This window comes from Macaca fascicularis, chromosome 16 (assembly GCF_037993035.2).
Source record: "Macaca fascicularis isolate 582-1 chromosome 16, T2T-MFA8v1.1".
Lineage (NCBI taxonomy): Eukaryota > Metazoa > Chordata > Mammalia > Primates > Cercopithecidae > Macaca > Macaca fascicularis.
Window position 1 is genome coordinate 72,349,289 of NC_088390.1, and position 22,550 is coordinate 72,371,838.

Consider the following 22,550-nt stretch of genomic DNA (forward strand, 5'->3'; position numbering starts at 1 on the left):
TTTTATTGGATTCTGTCATGCAAGAGGATCCTCATTCAGGTTCCTTTAGGAAAAAAAAACTAACAAACATTGAACTCTGAGAGTTAAAAATTCATTCTATAAATGAATGGATCATATGTAATATTCCAAATTAGTATGTGAATATAACAAATATCCACAGATCATAAACCATTCAGGAAAAAACATACCTTACCACTACTAAATGCAAATTCCTATGCTGTTTTTATCAAGACTGGTAGGCCTCATCGACCCAAAAACTTGGTGGATTCTTTTTTTTTTTTTTTTTTTTGAGACGGAGTCTCACTCTGTCGCCCAGGCTGGAATGCAGTGGCCGGATCTCAGCTCACTACAAGCTCCGCCTCCCGGGTTTACGTCATTCTCCTGCCTCAGCCTCCCGAGTAGCTGGGACTACAGGCACCTGCCACCTCGCCCGGCTAGTTTTTTGTATTTTTTAGTAGAGACGGGGTTTCACCGTGTTAGCCAGGATGGCCTCGATCTCCTGACCTCGTGATCCGCCCGTCTCGGCCTCCCAAAGTGCTGGGATTACAGGCGTGAGCCACCGCACCCGGCCCGGTGGATTCTTACTCTGGGTTCTCCTTCTTATTTCAGTAATAATGTGAAACCAAAAGTGAACCCATTTCAAAAATGTACTCACTCTTCTATTCTACAAATTCTGAAACTTGTTGGAAGAAACTATATTCCAAAGAAAATATTAAGAATTGTATATCTCTTTAGAGCTTAATTTACCTCAAAAGAAAGACATAGTCATGGCTTGTGGCCTTGGAGAAACAGTGAAACTACTGGCTAATACTTGATTTGGATATACATAGTTTGAGTTATGAATATCAGTATTTTAAATCTAGTAAGGTAGTGACAATCCAAAATTAGGAATATAATGGATTTATGCAGAATAAATAAAATTCAGAGACAATATGCTCATACACTAGCAGGAATATGGAGTAGAGGACTTTGCTATGAGTTCCAGTACACTAACGCTTAGTTACATAACCTTGGGCAATTTATTTGTGCTTTCTGAATCTTTCCTCATTGGTAAAATGAAAATACATATAGTCATCTTCTGACCCAGGTAAGAAGATGAAAACAGAGTTTCCAGATAGGAAATGCCATCCTCATAAGGTATTAAAGGGTCGGATGAGAGAATGCAATGCAAAGGACCCAGCAGAGGGCTTGGCACATGGAAAGCACACCATAAATTGTTGTTGTTGTTGTTGTTGTTGTTGTTGTTGTTGTTGTTGCTGTTGCTACCGCTGCTGTTAAACACATACAAACATTAAAAACTCAGTGTTGTTGGAGGAGCTACTCCTTACTCAAACTGGAATTCAAGCAGCATTACTCAAGCATTATTATGACTTTGGAGCAATATCAAATATGGCAAATCGCTGAAAGAAATGCAAACTGCTATGAGAAGCTCAGCAGGGAAGCAGAGTACCAGTGTCTCTCTCCCATGCCAGGCAAAGATTCCTATATAACCCTGTTCCTTTTTTGCCATGTCCAAGTCTCTCCAAAAATCTAAACTCTTTCTTGGAGGAAACTGTGAGAGAAAGAGCACTAAATTCAGATTAAGAAGACCTGGTTTGCTAGTTCCGTGACCTTAGGCAAGAGATTGTCCTTGAATCATAGGTTTCTTATCTGTAAATGGAATACAGTTGGAGGTGGTGATCTCTTTAGATTACCTAATCTGACTCTACTACTGCTAGATGCTTAGACACCTGATATAACTAAAAGCTTCACGTCTGGCAGAACATATGGTATACAATGACTTGTGGTCTCTTGCAACCCTCCCAGTTCACACCACTGCAGTGATCATATTTTACTCCCTATTTAAAATCTCTTCCATATTTAATTACCTCTTCTTCAAGAACAACTTTAATATTTCTAAAGAAATCCGTTAAATATAATGAGAACAAAAGACAGATTTTTAAAGCAATCATTATTAGTTGACACAAAGTTACTAATTCAAATGGAATACTTTATGTTATTATTTAGAAGGTTTGTCTTTAAAAGAAATGCTCCCTATCTAAAAGTGGACCAAATACCACAGAATGTGGTTTCCATGGTAACTGCCACATTTAAAAAATATGCACAGGACTAAAGATACACTGTATCTTCTACAAATGGATCATTCTTTGAAAAATCATTTTTCTTGCCTCAGCTTGTATTTTTTGCTTTTTAAACAATATAATTTTATCCACGATGAGAAGAAAGTTAAATTATTTGTAACAGTTTAATCACAAGTATATATACACTAGTTTTATGTCTTCAGGATGAAAACAATTATAGAATTTTAGAATTATAATGGAAAAAGAAAGCTGGTGACCTACACAAAATGTAAGCTTTACTTAAAATGGCATTTTCCTATATTTTCTGCTAACTAAATACTTAAGAAATATTATTCTTTCACATATTAATTTGCATAGTAATATATAAATAATGCAAATGTATTATTAAATTCACATGTAATACTAATAGACACAATACTATTGCATACTAATGAAACACGATCTTCACATCAGTGCATCCAAGCCAAAATATGCTGAGAATTTTTGCCCCCACTATTTGGAAAATTCTGTATGACCTATGCTTTTGGTGTCAGTAAAACAGTATTTCCCCCGCAGGCTTTTTTAAATGGCCTAGTTATGAAAAACTCTATCAATATTTTGAATATATACAGAAAGTTCCTGGGCTATCTTAAATACAGCACTTAGATAATACGATAAAACTTCATCTAAAGAAAATAGAGAATTGTAATGTGTGGTTTTACCAGGAGTCCACCAAAAATATCTTATTTTCTTTTTACAAAATTAAAGTGAAATGATAACTTTTCCCACCAACCTTCTAATGCCTGATGTTAAACTTTGTACATTGCAGTAAAGCCCACTCAGTACTTAAAACACGCTCTGTCCTCTCTAATACAAATAACTCAGTTCGTCAGGGGATGAGTAGCACAGCTTGGTGTGTACACAGCTGGAACACCAGGCCACCACTCTGATGTGACTATGTGTGTCACCAGGGAGATGAGGGGAACAAAAAACAGGGTTACATTAACAGCAACAGCCTCATTAGGCTGGGGGAAAAACAGAGTTTACATAGCTTGGTTTTTCCAAGCAATCACTCCAGTTTGATCCGAAGAAACAAAAATATATACTACCTCAGGACCAAGCAAATGTCATTAATGAATAAAATATCAGAGATGAAGTACTATTTTGGTTATGCAGGTAGGATATGAATCATTTTAATACAGGTGTAAGTATCTTTTACTCTTGGAATGAATTACCATTTGATTTTATAATCTCTTTTTATAGTTTTTCATAATAAATTCAGAGAACAAGAAAATAAGATATAAGAAAGAGATAGTAACACACTTGGAAATTAATATTAGGCATTAACTCCTGAATAATTTCTAATCTCAACTATGTTTGTAATTTCTACTTCCTAAAGACACTTTGTAAGCATCCCTGGCACAGTAGTAAAACAACTACGCTAGAATTTGCTAGGCTGTGACTTAAAATATACTTTCTTATGATTCATAGTATCTACAAAATTGTATTTCTTAAAGCACTTTGTTTTTTGATTTGAGAATAATAATATTCTCAATAAATTAAAATGAAATTTTGGCACATTAAAATAAAATCTGGCAATTACATTTTATGAAAGTACTAAAGAATCTAAAGTTTCCCCACCAGATTTTCTTTCCAACGTTTTAACATATGGAAAATATCATCAGTTATATTGGTCAATGTCCTTTAAATTAAGTCTAATGGCATAAATTTTTCTCAGAACTGAGAACTAGAAAGAAAAGAACCACTATGATTTTTTTCATTACATAATTAGAATTATACAATTCACCATGTTACCCTCTTTGCTGTGGCTTCCAGGCAAGTGCAGAGCTAAAATTTCCACTTAACTGTAATATTTTTTCTTCAGTATAGATTTTCTAATGTGGTTAATATAATTTATTGCTGAATTCTTATTTTCATTTATTTTAAGTGTATGTTTATTATAAAATGCTGCTTTAGATCCTTTTGACAGTAGCTGGCATATAAAAAAAATTAAAATGTTTTCACTAGAAAAATGCTACCAAAGACCAAAAGCCATGTATAACAAGAATGTTCAGACTGTACGTATTGTTACATTCACCTTCAAGTAACCTTTAAAGAATGACAGCCAGTGTTCAAGCCCCTGAATGCAGGCACACACTCAGTTTATAAATGGAGATTTTTCTCTTAGGCCCAAATTTGCAAATGCATGGAAAATCAGGTAATGCAACTGAGATACGATTTTTAAAATTAAAATTGTCCTGTCAATATCTTTCTAGGAAAACTTTTTTCCAAGTAGAAGATAATTACTACAAATTCTGCATTTTGGAATCAGTGATAGGTTCAGCTCTTAATGTGAATCATATGCCAAAATCAAGATAATCTGCCCATTTATTATGTAAAAATTGTTCATATTAGATTTATGATTCTCAGTGTAGGGAATTGAGAAAGGCATTTAGATGCCAATGTTTTGCAAGACCCACTGTACTATATGCAAATGCTAAATTCAATATATTTCTCAGATATGGCTGATGACCTTCTGCAAGGTTGCTGCATTTAATGTGCATGATACTGATGGTGATGCACAATGGTTGCTGGTTACCCCAGGTGCCTGAATGTCCCTACTGCAACAGGTCACATAGCGGTCCTAAGATGGTGACGCCACCTCTGGGGAGGATCACAAAGGTTCTATGCAACAGTCTCTACAGGAGTCACACACACCACTTACTGTGGCAACAAACGTAAAACATCAAACAACCTCTAAATGGTTCAGGGCCCTAAAAGGACAAGTAAGGGATCAAGGAACCTATGCTCTATTTTTCCTCTAATTCAACAGGATAAACTATAGAAATTCTTTCATTATATTATAGTTCAAAAGCAAAATGAGAATTACATGTGGAACTTTCATGTTAGAAGAAGCTATTATATTTATACATTTTCTTCATATTAAAATATGATTGAATCAATGAGATCATTCTCCAAACTAATTTCAATAAGAGAGACCTGGTAAATGAGAAATGTTTGACAGTGAGGTTATGAATTTCTACAAGTCTTGATTTCTACTGGTCTGAATGCTTTTTCTTAAACATATGACCTTAGATAGATACCAGATTGAACATCTTGTATGATGGCGGTAAAATTTAGTATGCACATTAGCAAATTTAAGTACCATAATATAATATATCTTGCCATTGAAAATCAAAGTACTATAACAAAAATATAATATACACATAAAATAATTAGCTAACTGAACCAAATAAAATGAGGAGACTAGTTCATTGTCCTTGGTGCATTTCTATATCTTACCATTGCTCTTTAAAACAGAAATTATTAGAATAACAATTAACCTATAATAATTATAAAACATACTCACCAAAAGGAAGTCCCTAGTTGGAATGATTCACCTTAAGGTTGGTAACTATACTTTATAATAATGATTTTCTAATCAGCATACAACGTGCTACATATTTGGAAGAAGTCAAAAATAGATTTTAAGGAAACTGTACTCAGTTAAGAATCTGGTGGAAGGGAAGCAGCAAACAAAGCCATAGATTTCAAAATAGATATTTCACTGGTCCTCTTTTGGTTAAGTATTTCAAATAGTCCTTTTTACAAAATGGCCTCCATTGCTAAGCTAGAATAGCCACACATTAACTGAAAATCAAATCTCTCTGGAATTAAAATTTAAAAAATTATACAATCTAATATTTAATATGTCTGTTCTGCATCAAACTACAACACAGTGATTTGAAAAAGATCTTCTATTTTGAAAATTATATGCCTACTTTGTTTTCTTGAAATTTGTGAATGAATTTAGAACTTAAAAGGTATTATACATTACATTATTTAGACCACAACCATGAAGAGATAGATTTTGAAAATTTAAGACTTACCTGAAGGAAACTTTGAATTAATATCCTCAATAAATAACCAAAGATAAATACAAATTATGAGTATTTTAGTACACATGATAAGATTTTTTTAAATATAGCTCATTGCTAAAAGTTTTAGAAATTGTATTCTCTAAGAACGACTAAGTACAACATAAACAAAATTATTTTCCTTTTGAGCAAGAATGCATTTAGCCTGTTTCCATTGCTTACTGGCATTCCCTTGACAGCAATTCCAATTAGTAAAACGTTCCAAGAAAGACACGAAATATGAGAAATATAATCTTAAACTACAGCATTTGAGGAGGTCATACAGTCCTCATACTTAATGTTTCAATAGGAAGAAATTCAATTAATAGCCTCATTGTACTATCCCTGTGGCTTTATTATACGTAATAGTACTAAAATTTCCCTTTTGTTATGATTGGATGAACCGCACCCTATATGGCAGATACGACTCATGCAAAATCACAAAGGTTCCCTCTAAATTTGGCCTCCACTTGTATCGGCTTCCCATAACAGCCCCCAAATAATAGGAAGTTATGTAAATTAGTGTATTTTATTTTATCCATTATATAATTATACCACGCAAACAAATCCTACACTGACTCAGAACCCATATCTCTTGCCATGGGAAAACAATGGTAAGGTTTAACATCATATTTGAAAGAGAATATGAACTAGAACATATTCCTAATAAATTGAGTCAAAACACCAGCATATATTTCATAAAGGCTCTAATGAGGTTGGTGGCAAAATATAATACACGATGATTTAACAGGAACCACCTGAGTATTCTGGTACCATGGGCACTACAATGACTACCTTTTTAGGCAGCAAACCACCGTAAAACAAGTTGAAAATAATTGTACTGTAAATGTATATCATTGACAACAAAACCTGTGCTGAGTATATTCATATTGCATCAGTTATTCTCTGAAGATAGAAGACAACTCAAGGTCAAGTGAAAAATAACCAATAACTCCTATTCTTTGCCTTACCACCTCCCGCTGTCCACTCAAAAAAATTAACATCTTACTTAATTAGTAGTGTGTTTATGTTTAGATAATTATAGAATTGTTGAAAGACATAATATAACAGAAGGTTTGTTTTGTTTGAAAATTATATTATTTGGGGAGGAAGGATAACTAGAGGAAGAAGCTTGTGTGGTGTGGTTAGCATGGTTAGATTTCAATGGGAAAAGGGGTATTTAGACCTAGTATACAATATGTTTTTATTAGAAAAGAACATTATCTTTTTATTGTTATCAATTGCTCTTAAATTTTTCTTTAATACAATTTCACAGCAATCTCAAGAGGATACACTAAAGGCCCTTGATTATATATATTCTAAAGAATGTATTGTATCACAAAGATACACATCCAATAAGATTTCTTTTTTCATCTGAAATTTATAAAGATAATTTTCCATGCTGACAGTGCACATTTCATCCACAAGTTTGAGGAGTCAAATGCTACCACAGCTGGGGGTTATTCTGCCAAATGGCTTCCAACAGGGACTACAGAGATGTGGGCTAGGAGGCATGTGTGTGTGCAGGAAAAAGCAACAGACCTGATGGGAAATAGCCCTTCTCTGGAGTCATTTTTATCAATTACCATCTGAGTGATCTAATCAAATATAGTCTAATGAAAACAGCAACACTAGGAAGGAAAAGCAAATATTAAAACAGCTGCTTGATTACCTACAGAGATTAAAACAAAAAGCAAGGAGTGAGGCTGATATATTTCATAGGGATTTGCTAAGGCTGAAGGGAGGGGTAAGGGGCAGATACCTTAAAAAAAATCCATCATGAAAGGAACTGAGACAAGATTATAAAAAAGGGGGCCAAGTTATAGCGCGCCATGGGATTTTTAATCTGGCTACCTGTGGTTTCTGTAGTTAAGGCTTTATTCATCCCAAAACGGGGGGGTTGGGAGGAGAAAAACAAAAAAAAATCACATTTATATGTCAGTTTTGCAAATGATCAAACAGCGTGCATCAACAAGAATAAGAAGAAAACATTAAACGCTGATGACTTTTTAAAAACAGATACCCGTTTCATCAAATATTATTGATAATTACCTGTGCATCTCGTTTCTTGAACTCCTGAATTTGATCTTCGTGCTCCATATTGGCAGCGCGAAGCTGTTTTTCCAGGTTTTCAATTTCCCGTTCATGGTCTCGGACTAGGCTATCCTTCTCTGCGTTATGCTGCTGTAATAGGTGCGTCTTCTCCTGTTCATGCTCCAGCTTCAGCTCTACTATCTGATTGGACAATGAGGAGGACAGTTCATCAACAGAACATCCTTGTCGTCATGACAACTCATGTACAGCTTAATTTTTCTCTAATTTGTCCAAGTTGAAAATTTTTATTTTTGCATCATTATTACCTCACCCTTGAAATACTCTCATTTGTTGGGGTGGTGGTTATACAAACCTCCTAATCAAAATAGTTGGGCATATTCAGTAAATCCTTCTGCAATCTGTTGACACAAATGTCTGAATATTGAAAAAAATTATCTCGAATGCTAGTCACTTCCTCCCCAAGAATTCGGGTATTACTGATCAGCAATGGTTATAAATGGTTAATAGTCAGTACGCTTTGCTTTTTGCTTAAATATACACATGTAAAAAGCAGCAATTAAATCGATCAGCTTTCTTCATGATTTACAAATAAAAGATCGGATCTAAATACGCATCTGGATTCTTGTATATACAGTTGTCTTTTAAAAAATAAAATGATAAATTTCAAAGCTCCATTATCTCGTTGTCAGCTACGGTATACCAACATAAACAGATGTTATGTGTTCCAGAAGGGCACCTGCTGTGCTGCAAGCTTGCGCCATGATTTCATAAAGAGCATTCTATTCTCAGGATCCTTTCCCAGTCCACTCCACACTGGAGACTGTGACCTTGGCCAGTCTTAGCCTCTCCCTGCTAGACTGAATGGCAGCCCGAGACCAAGGGCCTGGTTGCCGCAGCTTTGATACTAATCCTCCCAGACTGTGCACAATGGCACCCTACCTGGCCTGCAAACTATAGCCAGCCAGGCTGTCTTTGAAGCAGGTGATGAATAGGGGACGGCAGGAAGCCAGCTTCCCCAGTGAACTCCAGGCCACACAGCTGCTAAGAACAGTCACTTGGATTTTTCTTCAGTTTTGGTGGATTTCAGGGGGAAAAACTGCTGTTATCTAGAATATGTTGTGTTATTTTCGGCGTGAGAATCCATGTTCAAAAAAGCTAACAGTAGGAGCCTGCTCCAAATCGATCTTGTTTCGTGCAATGAATCACCAGACTACCTTATCTTAAAGCTATAGCATTCATTTCTCCAGGCATGCACACTGCACTAAATTTCAGAAGTTTTCTTTTTTAACTTTGAAATTCTTATCTGCTTATGACAAATCAAGAATCAAAACACAAACGAAATTTGCTTTAAAACATGGGTTTCAAAATGTTTTCTTAATGTGATTAAAGAGGAGCTGGTACCATTCCTTCTGAAACTATTCCAAACAACAGAAAAAGTGGGACTACTCCGTAATTCATTTTATGAGGCCAGCATCATCCTGATACCAAAACCCAGCAGAGACACAACAAAAAAAGAAAATTTCAGGCCATTATCCCTGATGAACATCGATGCAAAAATCCTCAATAAAATACTGGCAAACCAAATAGAGCAGCACATCATAAAGCTTATCCACCACGACCAAGTCGGCTTCATCCCCGGGATGCAAGGCTGGTTCAACATACACAAATCAATAAACGTAATCCATCATATAAACAGAACCAATCACAAAATACACATGATTATCTCAATAGATGCAGAAAAGGTCTTTGATAAAATTCAACATCCCTTCATGCTAAAAACTCTCAATAAACTAGGTATTGATGGAATGTATCTCAAAATAGTAAGAGCTATTTATGACAAACCCACAGCCAATATCATCCTGAATGGACAAAAGCTGGAAGTATTCCCTTTGAAAACCAGAACAAGACTCTCACTACTCCTATTCAATATGGTATTGGAAGTTCTGGCCAGGGCAATCAGGCAAGAGAAAGAAATAAAGGGATTCAAATAGAAAGAGAGAAAGTCACATTGTCTCTGTTTGCAGATGACATGACTGTATATTTGGAAAACCCCATTGTCTCAGTCCAAAATCTCCTTAAGCTGATAAGCAACTTCAGCAAAGTCTCAGCATACAAAATCAATATGCAAAAATCACAAGCATTCCTACATACCAATAATAGACAAACAGAGAGCCAAATCATGAGTGAATTCCCATTCACAATTGCTACAAAGAGAATAAAATACCTAGGAATACAACTTACAAGGGATGTGAAATACCTCCTCAAGGAGAACTACAAACCAGTGCTCAAGGAAATCAGAGAGAACACAAACAAATGGAAAAACATTCCATGCTCATGTATAGGAAGAATCAATATCGAGAAAATGGTCATACTGCCCAAAGTAATTTATAGATTCAATGCTATCCCCATCAAGCTACCATTGTCTTTCTTCACAGAATTACAAAAAACTAATTTAAATTTCATATGGAACCAAAAAAGAGTATATAGCCAAGATAATCCTGAGCAAAAAAAAAAAACAAAGCTGGAGGCATCATGCTATCTGACTTCAAATTATACTACAAGGCTACAGTAACCAGAACAGCAAGGTACTGGTACCAAAACAGATATATAGACCAATGGAACAGAACAGAGGCCTCAGAAATAATGCCACACATCTACAACCATCTAATCTTTGACAAACCTGACAAAAACAAGCAATGGGGAAAGGATTCCCTATTTAATAAACGATGCTGGGAAAACTGGCTAGCCATATGCAGAAAAATGAAACTGGACCCCTTCCTTACACCTTATACAAAAATTAACTCAAGATGGATTAAAGACTTAAAAGTAAGACCTAAAACCATAAAAATCCTAGAAGAAAACCTAGGCAATACCATTCAGGACAGAGGCATGGGCAAAGACTTCATGACTAAAACACCAAAAGCAACGGCAACAAAAGTCAAAATTGACAAACAGGATCTAATTAAACCAAAGAGCTTCCACGCAGCAAAAGAAACTATCATCAGAGTGAACAGGCAACATACAGAATGAGAGAAAAGTTTTGCAATCTATCCATCTGACAAAGAGTTAATATCCAGAATCTACAAAGAACTTAGACAAATTTACAAGAAAAAAATAACCCCATTAAATAGTGGATGAAGGATATGAACAGACACTTCTCAAAAGAATACATGTATACAGACAACAAACATATGAAAAAAAACTCATGATCACTAGTCATTAGAGAAATGCAATCAAAACCACAATGAGATACCATCTCACACCAGTTAGAATGGCGATCACAAAAAGTTAGGAAACAACAGATGCTGGAGAGGATGTGGAGAAACAGGAACACTTTTACACTGTTGGTAGGAATGTAAATTAGTTCAACCATGGTGGAAGACAGTGTGGCAATTCCTCAAGGATCTAGAATCAGAAATACCATTTGACCCACAATCCCATTACTGGGCATATACCCAAAGGATTTTAAATCATTCTACTATAAAGACACATGCATGGCTGGGTGCAGTGGCTCATGCTTGTAATCCCAGCACTTTGGGAGGCTGAGGCGGGTGGATCATGAGATCAAGAGATCAAGACCATCTGGCTAACATGGTAAAATCCCATCTCTACAAAAAATACAAAAACAAAAACAAAATTAGCCGAGCGTAGTGGTGGGTGCCTGTAGTCCCAGCTACTCAGGAGGCTGAGGTGGGAGAATGGCGTGAACCCGGGAGGGGGAGCTTGCAGTGAGCTGAGATTGTGCCACTGCACTCCAGCCTGGATGATGGAGCGAGACTCCATCTCAAAAAAAAAAAAAGACACATGCACATGTGTGTTTATTGCAGCACTATTCACAATAGCAAAGACTTGGAACTAACTCAAATGCCAACCAATGATAGACTAGATAAAGAAAATGTGGCACATATACACCACACTATGCAGCCATAAAAAATGACGAGTTCATGTCCTTTGCACAAACATGGATGAAGCTGGAAACCATCATTCTCAGCAAATTAACACAGGAACAGAAAACCAAACACCCCATGTCCTCACTCATAAGTGGGAGCTGAACAATGAGAACACATGGACACAGGGAGGGGAACATCACACATCGGGGCCTGTCGGGGGGTCGGGGGCTAGGGAAGGGATTGCATTAGGAGAAATACCTAATGTAGGTGACGGGTTGATGGGTGCAGCAAACCACCATGGCACATGTATACCTATGTAACAAACCTGCACATTCTGCACACGTATCCCAGAACTTAAAGTATAATAATAAAAAAAAGAGTTGGAAAAACTTATTAAGGAGTTCCCTGTAATAAAAGAGGGAAGGCTTCAAGTTCCACAATCCAAAAGCACTGAGCTATGAGACAGATAACAACACCAGGTATGTGCCCACCGTATTTAACAAAACATAAATGTATTGTTATTTAGAAGAAGAAAAGTATGCAAACTCTTCAACATATACACTTATAACAATAAAATAATGTATGAATAATAAGGCAAAATGTGTTTTGCATCTCAGAACAGTGAAGTGTTATAGTGATTTATATTTATTTAAAATTTAGGGGTTTTCCCCATATTATTCTACTATTGGCAATATTCAGAAAAAATAGTATAAACATTTTCTCCTAATAGATACTACAACGAGTAAGTTTTCTTTATTTAAAATAAATGTATACGCTTTGTTCTGTGTCTCACACAACTATGTTAATCCCAACAAAAGAGATATTTCAAATTGTATTGCTGTTATGACATTTTGCTCAGGAAGCTGAGTGAATGAATAACTGAGCTGGAATATTTTTAGTTCTTGGACACGTTATTTCTACTCAGTGTTACACCACCAAGGATCATTATAATAAAATTATACACTTGAATCAAAATCATTTAAGTATGTAACACACTGAAGGGAAATGGGAGGTAGAAAGTTCTACTGAGATCTTCTTCAAAGCCTCAGAAATATTGGAAGAAGGAATGTGACTTAAAACTGATTAAAAGCAAAATATTTTATAATATTCTAGAATAAGAAAAGTAACCAAATGAGCTATAATTGGGGCAAAAGAATTGCAGAATTTTCTCCCAACAGAAAACACATGACTAGAACTAGCTGTGAGACCATTAGTAATGATACCTCCTTGTTCTGGTCTCTAGTATTAATGCACTTTCACAGTAACTTTCTAAACAGAGACATTTGAAGTTTCTTATAGACTCATGAATGATCATTCCCATGTTCAAATTTCACTTTACTCATTTTTAAAAATCAGGAAAAAAATGAAATAGTGATCATCACATTTCAAGCCTAAACATAAATAGTCATAAATGATTATTAGTTTGATATTTTGCCAGGGCCTATTGCTCAGTGATTCTACTTAATGAACAAATCTCAAGGTTGCCAAAGCCTTTTAAATATCATTCGCTTTTACCTCTCCTGCTTGAGTGGAGAATAATTTTCAATTTAAAGTGCAATAGCTCAGGCTTCTCTGCTAAGTGCAACACTATGTGGGTAACTTCTGGATGTCATGAGCCCTTTCTGGTCTTTTCCTAGGCTTCCGCACTGTCAGTATCTTCTGGCAGGGGTGTCTTCTCCAGATAAATGGTAGAGTCCAGAGGAGAAACCCTAATGTTGGGGGAATATCTTGACAATGGTATTCGTAACTGCAAAGGACATCTTCAAGGTAGATCTGTAAATAAAACGTTTTACTGGTGCCTAACCCCATCCGTGTAAATAAATGTTAAAGAGTCATTTGGACTTTCCATTTGTCCTTTTCTTGTGGACACATCTCAAAGGTGAACACAAAATAGCACATCTTCTTCATGGTGGACTAGTAGATACTTTGGTTGACCAACAGTAATGTCTAATGGAGTTAATGATGACCAGGAGGTGGTAAATTCTGGACATTGTAGAGGACATAAAAGCAGACAGAACCCACAAAATGAGTATTAAATGGTTAATAAGCCTTCTAAGTTAAGGGGTATGGGGTATCCAGACCCATAATACATGCTACAAGGGAGAACTGGAGGCACCATGATCGAGGACCCTGCTTAATTAAGGTTGGCTAAGGAGTTCCCTGTAATAAAAGAGGGAAGGCTTCAAGTTCCACAATCCAAAAGCACTGAGCTATGAGACAGATAACAACACCAGGTATGTGCCCACCGTAAACATATTAAAGCAGACTGGCATGTCTTCCAGGGACAATGGTAGTGTCAGCCCTCACTTGCAAGCACCTGGTGGCAACTGATAGTCCTCCGAGATGCTAGGGGTGACAGCTTGTGGTTGGGGTTCATCGCCTAGAAAATACTGGGTTGACTTGTAGGAAATTGTCATTTTTGTAGGTCAAAACAGGAGATGAAAAAGGGGCCGGATACAGTGGTTTACACCTGTAATCCGAGCACTTTGGGAGGCCGAGGTGGGCAGATCATCTGAGGTCAGAAGTCTGAGACCAGCCTGGACAACATGGAGAAACCCTGTCTCTACTACAAATACAAAATTAGCTGGGCGTGGTGGCGCATGCCTGCAATCCCAGCTACTCTGGAGGCTGAAGTAGGAAAATCGCTTGAACCCGGGAGATGGAGGTTGCAGTGAGCTGAGATTGCGCCATTGCACTCCAGCCTAGGCAACAAGAGTAAAACTCTGTCTCAAAAAAAAAAAGAAAAAGAAGAAGGGTCCTGCTCCACCCACTATGCTACTCCATAATACAGGCTGAACTTGAAATTCAAGAGTAAAGTTTTCCAGTTCTGAAGTCCCTAAAAGCATCAGCCTCCATTTTAGAACAGACGAAATCCTTCTACAGCTTGATGATGATGTCTTCATTCCAACTGAACTTTCATGTAAGCGCCTAAGGGCAAGAGCCCATTCTAGGTCCCAAGAAAGACCAAGATGGAGCCACTGGACATCCAAGTCCCGAGGGATCTTGGGATATATAGTTTAAGTCCTGGTAACTGTTTTACAGTGAAATTAGTGCTAGCAAATATGGCCTGAACCACTTTAATAATCATTTAAAGAAACAGAAAAGGAAATGGAAAAAGTCATTTCTTCTCAATATACAATATGTAGAAGACTAATACATCCCAATAACATAACTTAATGTGAGGAACACCAGCGCTAGAAACATAAATTATAGAAGGATGCACCCTAACACATTGAAAAGCGGAAATGATGGTATAAAATACTAACCAAAATAATCTTGAAAGTAATCAAATTACAAACTCTATATTCTACATAGCCCTGGTGTAAAAATGGGTTAAAACTAGAGAAAGTAGGGAGAGTGGTTCTCCATATTCTCTGGCTAGAAAAGGAGGAAGAGAGGCAGTCACAGTTAGATGCCCTGGGGTTATATCTGTCCTACAACTCAACAATAATTGCTCTCCCTTAAGTGAATAGAAATATGGAAGTTTAAGAATTTGGAGGGACTTAGAGGCTAGCTAGTACAATGTTAATCTTAATCTAAAAACCTTCCCTATAAAACCATGATGGTTGGTCTTTCAGCTGCTGCTGGAATGACTTTACCAACAGGAGAATAACTGTATTCCAAGAGAAACCGATGCCTCATACTGAACATACTTGGCACTGAAACTTCTGGGTAAAGATAATAGGGAAAACTGAAAATTGTGAAAAGAACAAAAACAAATGTTTAATACAGAACATGAGAACATTCACTGGCAGTGAACAACCAAGGAAAGAAGAATAATAACTTGGCCACAAATTTCAAAAGGAGGTAGTCAAGGAAAGAAAGAGAAGATTCTGACATGGTTTGATGAGACATACTCTTTTGTCCCTATACCCTAGAAATAGAACTGGTAAGTTGAAATTATGCTGAGGATTATTTTCCAGTATCCCAGTTTTAGAGAAAAATGAACTGAAGATGTATCATTCAGTTGATACTTTCCCTTCTGCCTGGGTGGAAGATAAGGAGGACAATTTCAATGGAGTAAAAATGGCTACAGGAGAGAGATAAATAAAGTTAGGAAAGTAGGAAACTTGGGCTGATTCTCTCTGATAGAACATAAGATTTAGAGTTCACATAAAAAATAAAACACTCTCTAATACATAGAAAAACCCCAGTGTAAGACATTAATAAATTGATAAAAGACAGAGCCAGTATCAGTTTCTCTAACAGAAGTTGTTCAGAACTGCAACTAAGCTCTTTTTCTCCATCCCTATCATGATCTCACAAAAAAAGTAAACGCAATGAAATACCTGTGCCTTCATACTGAAATTCAGAGGAGGACAGACAGGCTGAAAAGTAGTCAAAGAGAATTCATGAATATTATATCAGTCCATTTAACAGATTTGGACACAGGTGCCCACGTTAAGCCCAAGCAAGATGAGGGAGAAAAGTATGAAAACTAGAGAAACATCAATTACATTAGGAGAAAGGTGAACTTAGCGACAAAGAAGAGGAAAAGAAGAAAGTAAGGAAGAGGCCCATCGTTAAAAACCAGAAACAATTATAAGAGAACTTAATAAGAACATGAGTGTAATGAAAGAATAATGCAAGGATAACAAGATAAAACAACAGAATTAACTAAGGACCCAAATAACTCCATCACAAAATTGATTCTAAATCAGAAACAATGAGCTGAATAAACATGGTGAAAAATCAAATCGTTGACATAGATAAAGGCTTGAGGTAATCATAATAAAGGTCCAGGAAAAAGACAAAGAGAAGCTAAAGTAGAAAGAAAACGTGAAAAGAAAATCCATGTAAACACAGACTATGGTATCCGAAAATTTCCCTAAAATGAATGAAGAGATGAATGTGTATATCAAAAAGACACACTGTAGACCAAGAAAAATAGATTCCAATTGAGGAAAAGAAACATGAAAAAAAAACTCAAGGACTATAGTCCCCAAACCACTCTTGAAAAAAAAATAAAATAAATAAAAAAAATTGGGGATAAATTTCAAGCAAGAGATGACCAGAGAACCTGTTTTAAGACCAATGTTTGCACCAAAAGGCAATGGATGATGTGTACAAAGTGTCAGGGGAAAAAAGAATGATCAAAACATTTTATGCCCAGCTAAGATATCCTTCACAAATAAGAGAACACATAGTGATGCTCAAGCATGCAAAAACGCAGTGAATACAACTCTAAGCCCTTCTTGGAAAAGCTACTTGATGAAATCTCAGTAAGTCAATAACAGACCAAAATAAGAACTCAGGTATGAAGTTGTGCAAAAATCCTGGTGGTGAGCACATAATTGATTTAAATAAAAAGCTAAGTTTATGTAACTGTGAGAATTATGGTTATGGAACAAAATATAAATGTTATAAACTTCAACAATGTATGAATAATACTATGGTTGACAAAATAGACTGATATAAATAGGTGGAAGGAAGTATAGGCAGTTTAATTTTTCTCCAAATAAGGAGTAACTAATGCCTTCAAAATTGAACCACAAAATTTAAAAATTACTCTAACTTCAATGTATTTTTAATTTCTAACATTCTAAGAAATAATCTCTTATGTGGTTAAAAAAATGTTTTCCTAAATTTTAGAAATATTTCCATTTCCACTGGGCACAGTGGCTCACTCCTGTTATCTCAGCACTTTGGGAGGCCAAGGTGAGATGATCACTTGAGCCCAGGAGTTTAAGACCAGTCTAGGCAATGTACCAAGACCCTATCTCTATAAAAAATAAATAAAAAAGAAAAAATGAGAGAAATCTTTCCATTTCCCTTGTTTCTTCAAATAATTTCACATGTAATTTAATATTTTAATTAAAAGTGGCAAATGTAGCATGGTCCTGTTTCTAGAAAATTGTTTTTGTCTATATATCTACTTATTCTTCTATTTATCAATCTCTCATAGAAATTTCTAGAATAATGCTCACCTAAGATTAATAGCAGTTGTTTCTGGAAGGTAAGATTTGGGTAAAATGTTTGCTTTCTTCTTTGTGTGCAGGACCACGTCAAATGCCAGCAGCTCCCTTCGGGGGCAATATTTACTTCTGGTGGCAGTGCAAGACTCTTAAACAAGGGATGTGGTTTCTCTTATAACAAATGGGTTCTGGGTCTGTGAACCGACTCAGATCTGGGAAACTTGGTAGAGGACTATGGTTTTCCACCCTAAGTGGAAAACTGTTTTATTTTCACTCACCAGTTCTGGACGTTTTTCTTGATGTTGTACAAGCCAAGTAGTATTCTCACTGGCTCTCTATCTTATCTCTCAGAACCCAGCTCATTATCACCACAGATCCCTGCAGGGCAAGACACCTGAAGGGCCTGTCTAGCCTTACTGTCCAGTACAGTAATCACGTCTACCTTCCATCTGATATCCAAGTGCCCACATAGTGCCTGCCATTTTGGAACCCAACTTTCCTGTTGAAAGTCGGCAGCTCAGTTCCATAGCGCATCTCCTACCGTTAGCCCCAGAATACAGAGGAAACCACCATGGAGCTGGCTCAGTGCTATCAGTGCCCCTCCCACCAGTGCACCTTAGCACCCTAGTAAAGGCCATATCCTCTAGGCCCTCTCATGCACTGGCTTCTCTAGCGTAAAGCAACAAAACCACTCTCATATTCTCACTTTTCTGATACTTTGACCCTTTCCCCATAGTAAGCCAAGGCAGTTCTGTCGTGACTGAAGTAGCAGGAAAGTAAGTAGCAGAAAAGACTACTGCCTAGTAAAAATCACAAACAATTATCAACATGCCACATTTAAAAAAAACAAAGATGAAAGACAGTTCAAACATTGTAAACTCTATCCAAAATTATATTGATCATCAGATTAACTGTTCAAGGGACACGTTGCTTTAAAGTGTTAGCATTAATAGACAGAGATTTTTCTACAGGGCTTGCCAGGTAACACTTTCCTCTCATGTTCTACTCAAGGGCTCTCTGTGGAAAACCTTTGCTTCTTGGTTGTAAAATTTAGTACTAGTTTTATTAGGTTGGTGCAAAAGTAACTGTGGAAGTAATTGTTGTGTTTGCCATTACTTTCATGGCAAAATCCGCAATTACTTTTGCACCAACATAATATGTAGGTCATTAGACTCATGATGTTAAGATGCATACTAAGAAATAGGCAACAGGTACATCAGGCTCTGGTATTTTTCATGTAATGAGATATATATTTAACATCATCAGGTTATGTCTCTGAACAGTTTGCATCTGCAAAATTGCACACTTGAAATGTCAAAATAAGTTACTAAATTTGTTAGAGCTGCAGACATTTTGTGCTAATGGGGCAGAGTCTACCATAAAGGCAGTAGTTTCACTAGACTGATTTCATATCCTCACTAAAAGATGTTGGAATCTTTCTTTTTAGTCGCAGTTATATGATATAAAACATGCTATTGGATACTTCACTATATGAGAAAGACTCCCTTAAAGATAAAACTAAGGACATATACAATCTTCTCTGAGTCTCTGGAGTCAGAGTAAAACTACATTTTAGCACAGAAAATACTACAATCTGGTCTTTCTGAACACTTTAATAGAAATAGGCACAAAAAAATTGTAAAAAGCAGGCAGTGTGTCAAGAACAGAAATAGAATGTGTCATTTGGGGATGGCCATGTGGCTCCCAGATTAGATATTTGCTACAACAAAAAGGGCCATCCATGAAATCTGTCAATCAACAGTTCAGTTTAGGTATGGAAGTTGTCCTTATTTAAAAGTTTAATGTTGCTGTGATAACCGCTGTTAGAGATGGCACCAGGGCCTGCCAGCATACACTGCTTCTTCATTCCTTTTCCTCTCCAGCCAACCATCAACAGCCAGGACTACTGCCTGCTGAAGCTCCCGAAGCTCATGATACAGGGCAAGCAGAAGGCTGGAAGCACAGCTGTGATGAGCAAGCTGATAGATGAAGCAAGGCTGGAAGCAGGCGCTATCTCCTGCAGTTATCTTCCCATTTAACACTTCAAAACACTTCTCTGGCACCTGTAGGTGATGAGTGACAATCACCCTGAGCTTTTAAAACTTTTTGAAAAATGAGCTATTACTTTCTGTGTTTTTATCTGCCAGATCTCAGTTGAAACTCGGGAGGAACCCAGATAGTCAAATGCTTCAAAAGGAGTTTTTGTTTTCATGGTTTAATAATGGACAACTTAAGCCACACAAATTGAGAAAAGCAACTAAAAATAATTAACATTAATTAACTAATTAACTAAATTAATGAACTCCATATAGAAGGAGTTCAAAATTTTTAGGAAAAAAATTCTTAACTGTATATTTTAATTCATTTTACTTTATGTGTTTCTCTAAAACACATTCAGTTCTCGATGAAATGTCCATGTATTAATCTAGTATGTCACTGCTTTTGAATGAACATGAAATATAAAAATCATATAAGTTTGCCAGTTAGAGTTTATAATTTAGAAGGACGAATAGGTCAACCGGGTTGTAAACTCCTCCAATATATAGCACTATGTCTTTACTTTCTTTTTACCTTCCTTATCTTGCCTACCACAATGCTTTGTAAAGTATTTATCATTTTGAATGAAACAAGGTAGCATTCGAAAAACAGAATTACAAGTAGGCAGAGACAGCTGCTTCATCTTCCCCATCACCAAATTGGCTGGTCCACCTGCAAAGACCCTGCCTTACCTACGGCTTGGACGCATGGCTGGCCTTGCAGCTACCTAAGGCGAGTTCCTTCATCTGTACACTGGACTCCATTCTTTCTTGCCAAATTAAGCATGTTGCTCTTGAAATTATCCCACCACTCTCTGCATCATCAATATTTCCTTCTCCAGTGGATCAGTCTCAACAAGCAAACATGTCTTTAGTGTATCTCATTTTTTAAAAACTTTCCCTTGACCCCATATGTCCCTCTAGATACCACCCATTTCTCTGCTCCCTTTTCTTTCAAAATTCCTCAAAATGGCTGCTCACAACCCATCGTCTGTCCACCCACATAATTCAGGCTTTGGTTCCCACATTCTACCGAAACCAGTGTTGTTGAGGTGGCTGAAGACCTCGCCACCCAGCGGTCAGTTCTCAGTCCCCATCTAACGTCCCTTCTTGGCAACACCTGAAACAAGTGGTTACTCACTTCCTCCTTCCTGAAACACTGCACACGGCTTATGGGAAATCCCACCCTCTTAGACTTTCCTTTTACCTCACTGGTTGTTCCTTCTCAGTCTCTTTTGCTGCTTCCTCCATCTCTTCCTCATATGTAAGTGTCAGCAGCCCCTAGACTCAGTCCTGGAAGTTCCCTTCTCTTCTCTCTACTCATGTCTCAGTGTCTGTCACCACCATCCACCTGGCTGCTCAGCTGGAAAACTTCTAGGTCACATTTTAGCCCCCTCTTTACCTTACATTCTATTTCACATCCATTGACAAGTCCTGCCTGCAAAACAGATCCCAAATCTGACGACTCGCCATCTCCCCCACCATTCCCACCCTAGTCCCAGCCCGGGTAACCTCTAACCAGCCCACTGCAATCATCCTCTAACTAGGTCCCCTGCTTCCTCTCCTGCCTCCATTATAATCAAAGCTCCACACAGCAGCTGGAGAGATCTTTCAAAAATGCAAACCAGGCCGGGTGCAGTGACTCATGCCTATAATCCCAGCACTTTGGAAGGCTGAGGTGGGTGGATCACGAGGTCAGGAGTTTGAGACCAGCCTAGCCAACATAGTGAAACCATGTCTCTACTAAAAATACAATAAAAAATTAGCCAGACGTGGTGGCAGGCACCTGTAGTCTCAGCTACTTGGGAGGCTGAAGCAAGAGAATCACTTGAACCCAGGAGGTGGAGGCTGCAGTGAGCTGAGATCATGCCACTGCACTCCAGCCTGGGTGACAGAGTGAGACTCCACCTCAAAAAAAAAAAAAAAAAAAAAAATGCAAACCAGATCTTGCTCAAATGCTCCAATGGCTTCTCAACACACTCAGAATAAAATCCAATCTCCCACCACAATCCATAGGATGTGATAAAATCTACCCTGTACTGTACTTTGGCTCCTACCACTCTCTTCCAAGTTCACTCCATTCCAGCTACAAACTAACCCATCTCTCATGGCTGTTGCAACTGCTCTTCCCTCTGCCTGAAATGTTCTTTCCTTACCTCAGGTTTTTGTACGGCTTCCTCCTTTACTTCATCCAGGTCTTAATTTGAATATCATTTCAGTAGAGTCCTTCACTAACAATCTTAACTACAATAACACCTTGTATAAAATAATAACCATTTATAAAGTAGCCCTTTCACTCACACTTTAGCTTGCTTTATTTTTCTTCAAAACAGTTATTATTACCTCACCCTACCTTAAATTTTGTTTTGAAAAAGATGTGCGTGCGTGTGTGTGTGTGTGTGTGTGTGTGTGTGTGTATGGTAGTAGTGGTGGTTGGTAGTGATAGCGAGTAGTGGTAGTGTTTTTCTCCATCATCATAAGGGTAAAGACTCTATATTTTGTTCACTGTTATATCCTAAGCACTTGTGTTTAGCACAAAGTAGTCACTCAATAAACATGTGTTAAATAATGAATGATTGAGAAGGCATTAGTTCTACTTTATATTTTAAATGTACTTAAAGAAGGTACTACTTTATATTTTAAATGTACTTAAATAATGAGTTAGTCCATATAACTA

General features: G+C 37.0%; 1 protein-coding gene across 41 annotated transcripts in view; it reads right to left on the minus strand.

Annotated features, from left to right (window-relative positions):
• CEP112 (centrosomal protein 112) overlaps positions 1 to 22,550 on the minus strand; it is a 537,142-nt gene that overhangs the window by 263,171 nt on the left and 251,421 nt on the right. For all 41 annotated transcript variants that reach the window (XR_012426034.1, XR_010581949.2, XR_012426035.1 and 38 more), the window contains one exon: positions 8,030 to 8,212. Coding sequence is in view for 38 of the 41 variants with exons in the window: in XM_074020167.1 (XP_073876268.1) it covers positions 8,030 to 8,212 (183 nt within the window). In the remaining 3 variants the exon portion in view is untranslated. The remainder of the gene's footprint in view (positions 1 to 8,029; positions 8,213 to 22,550) is intronic.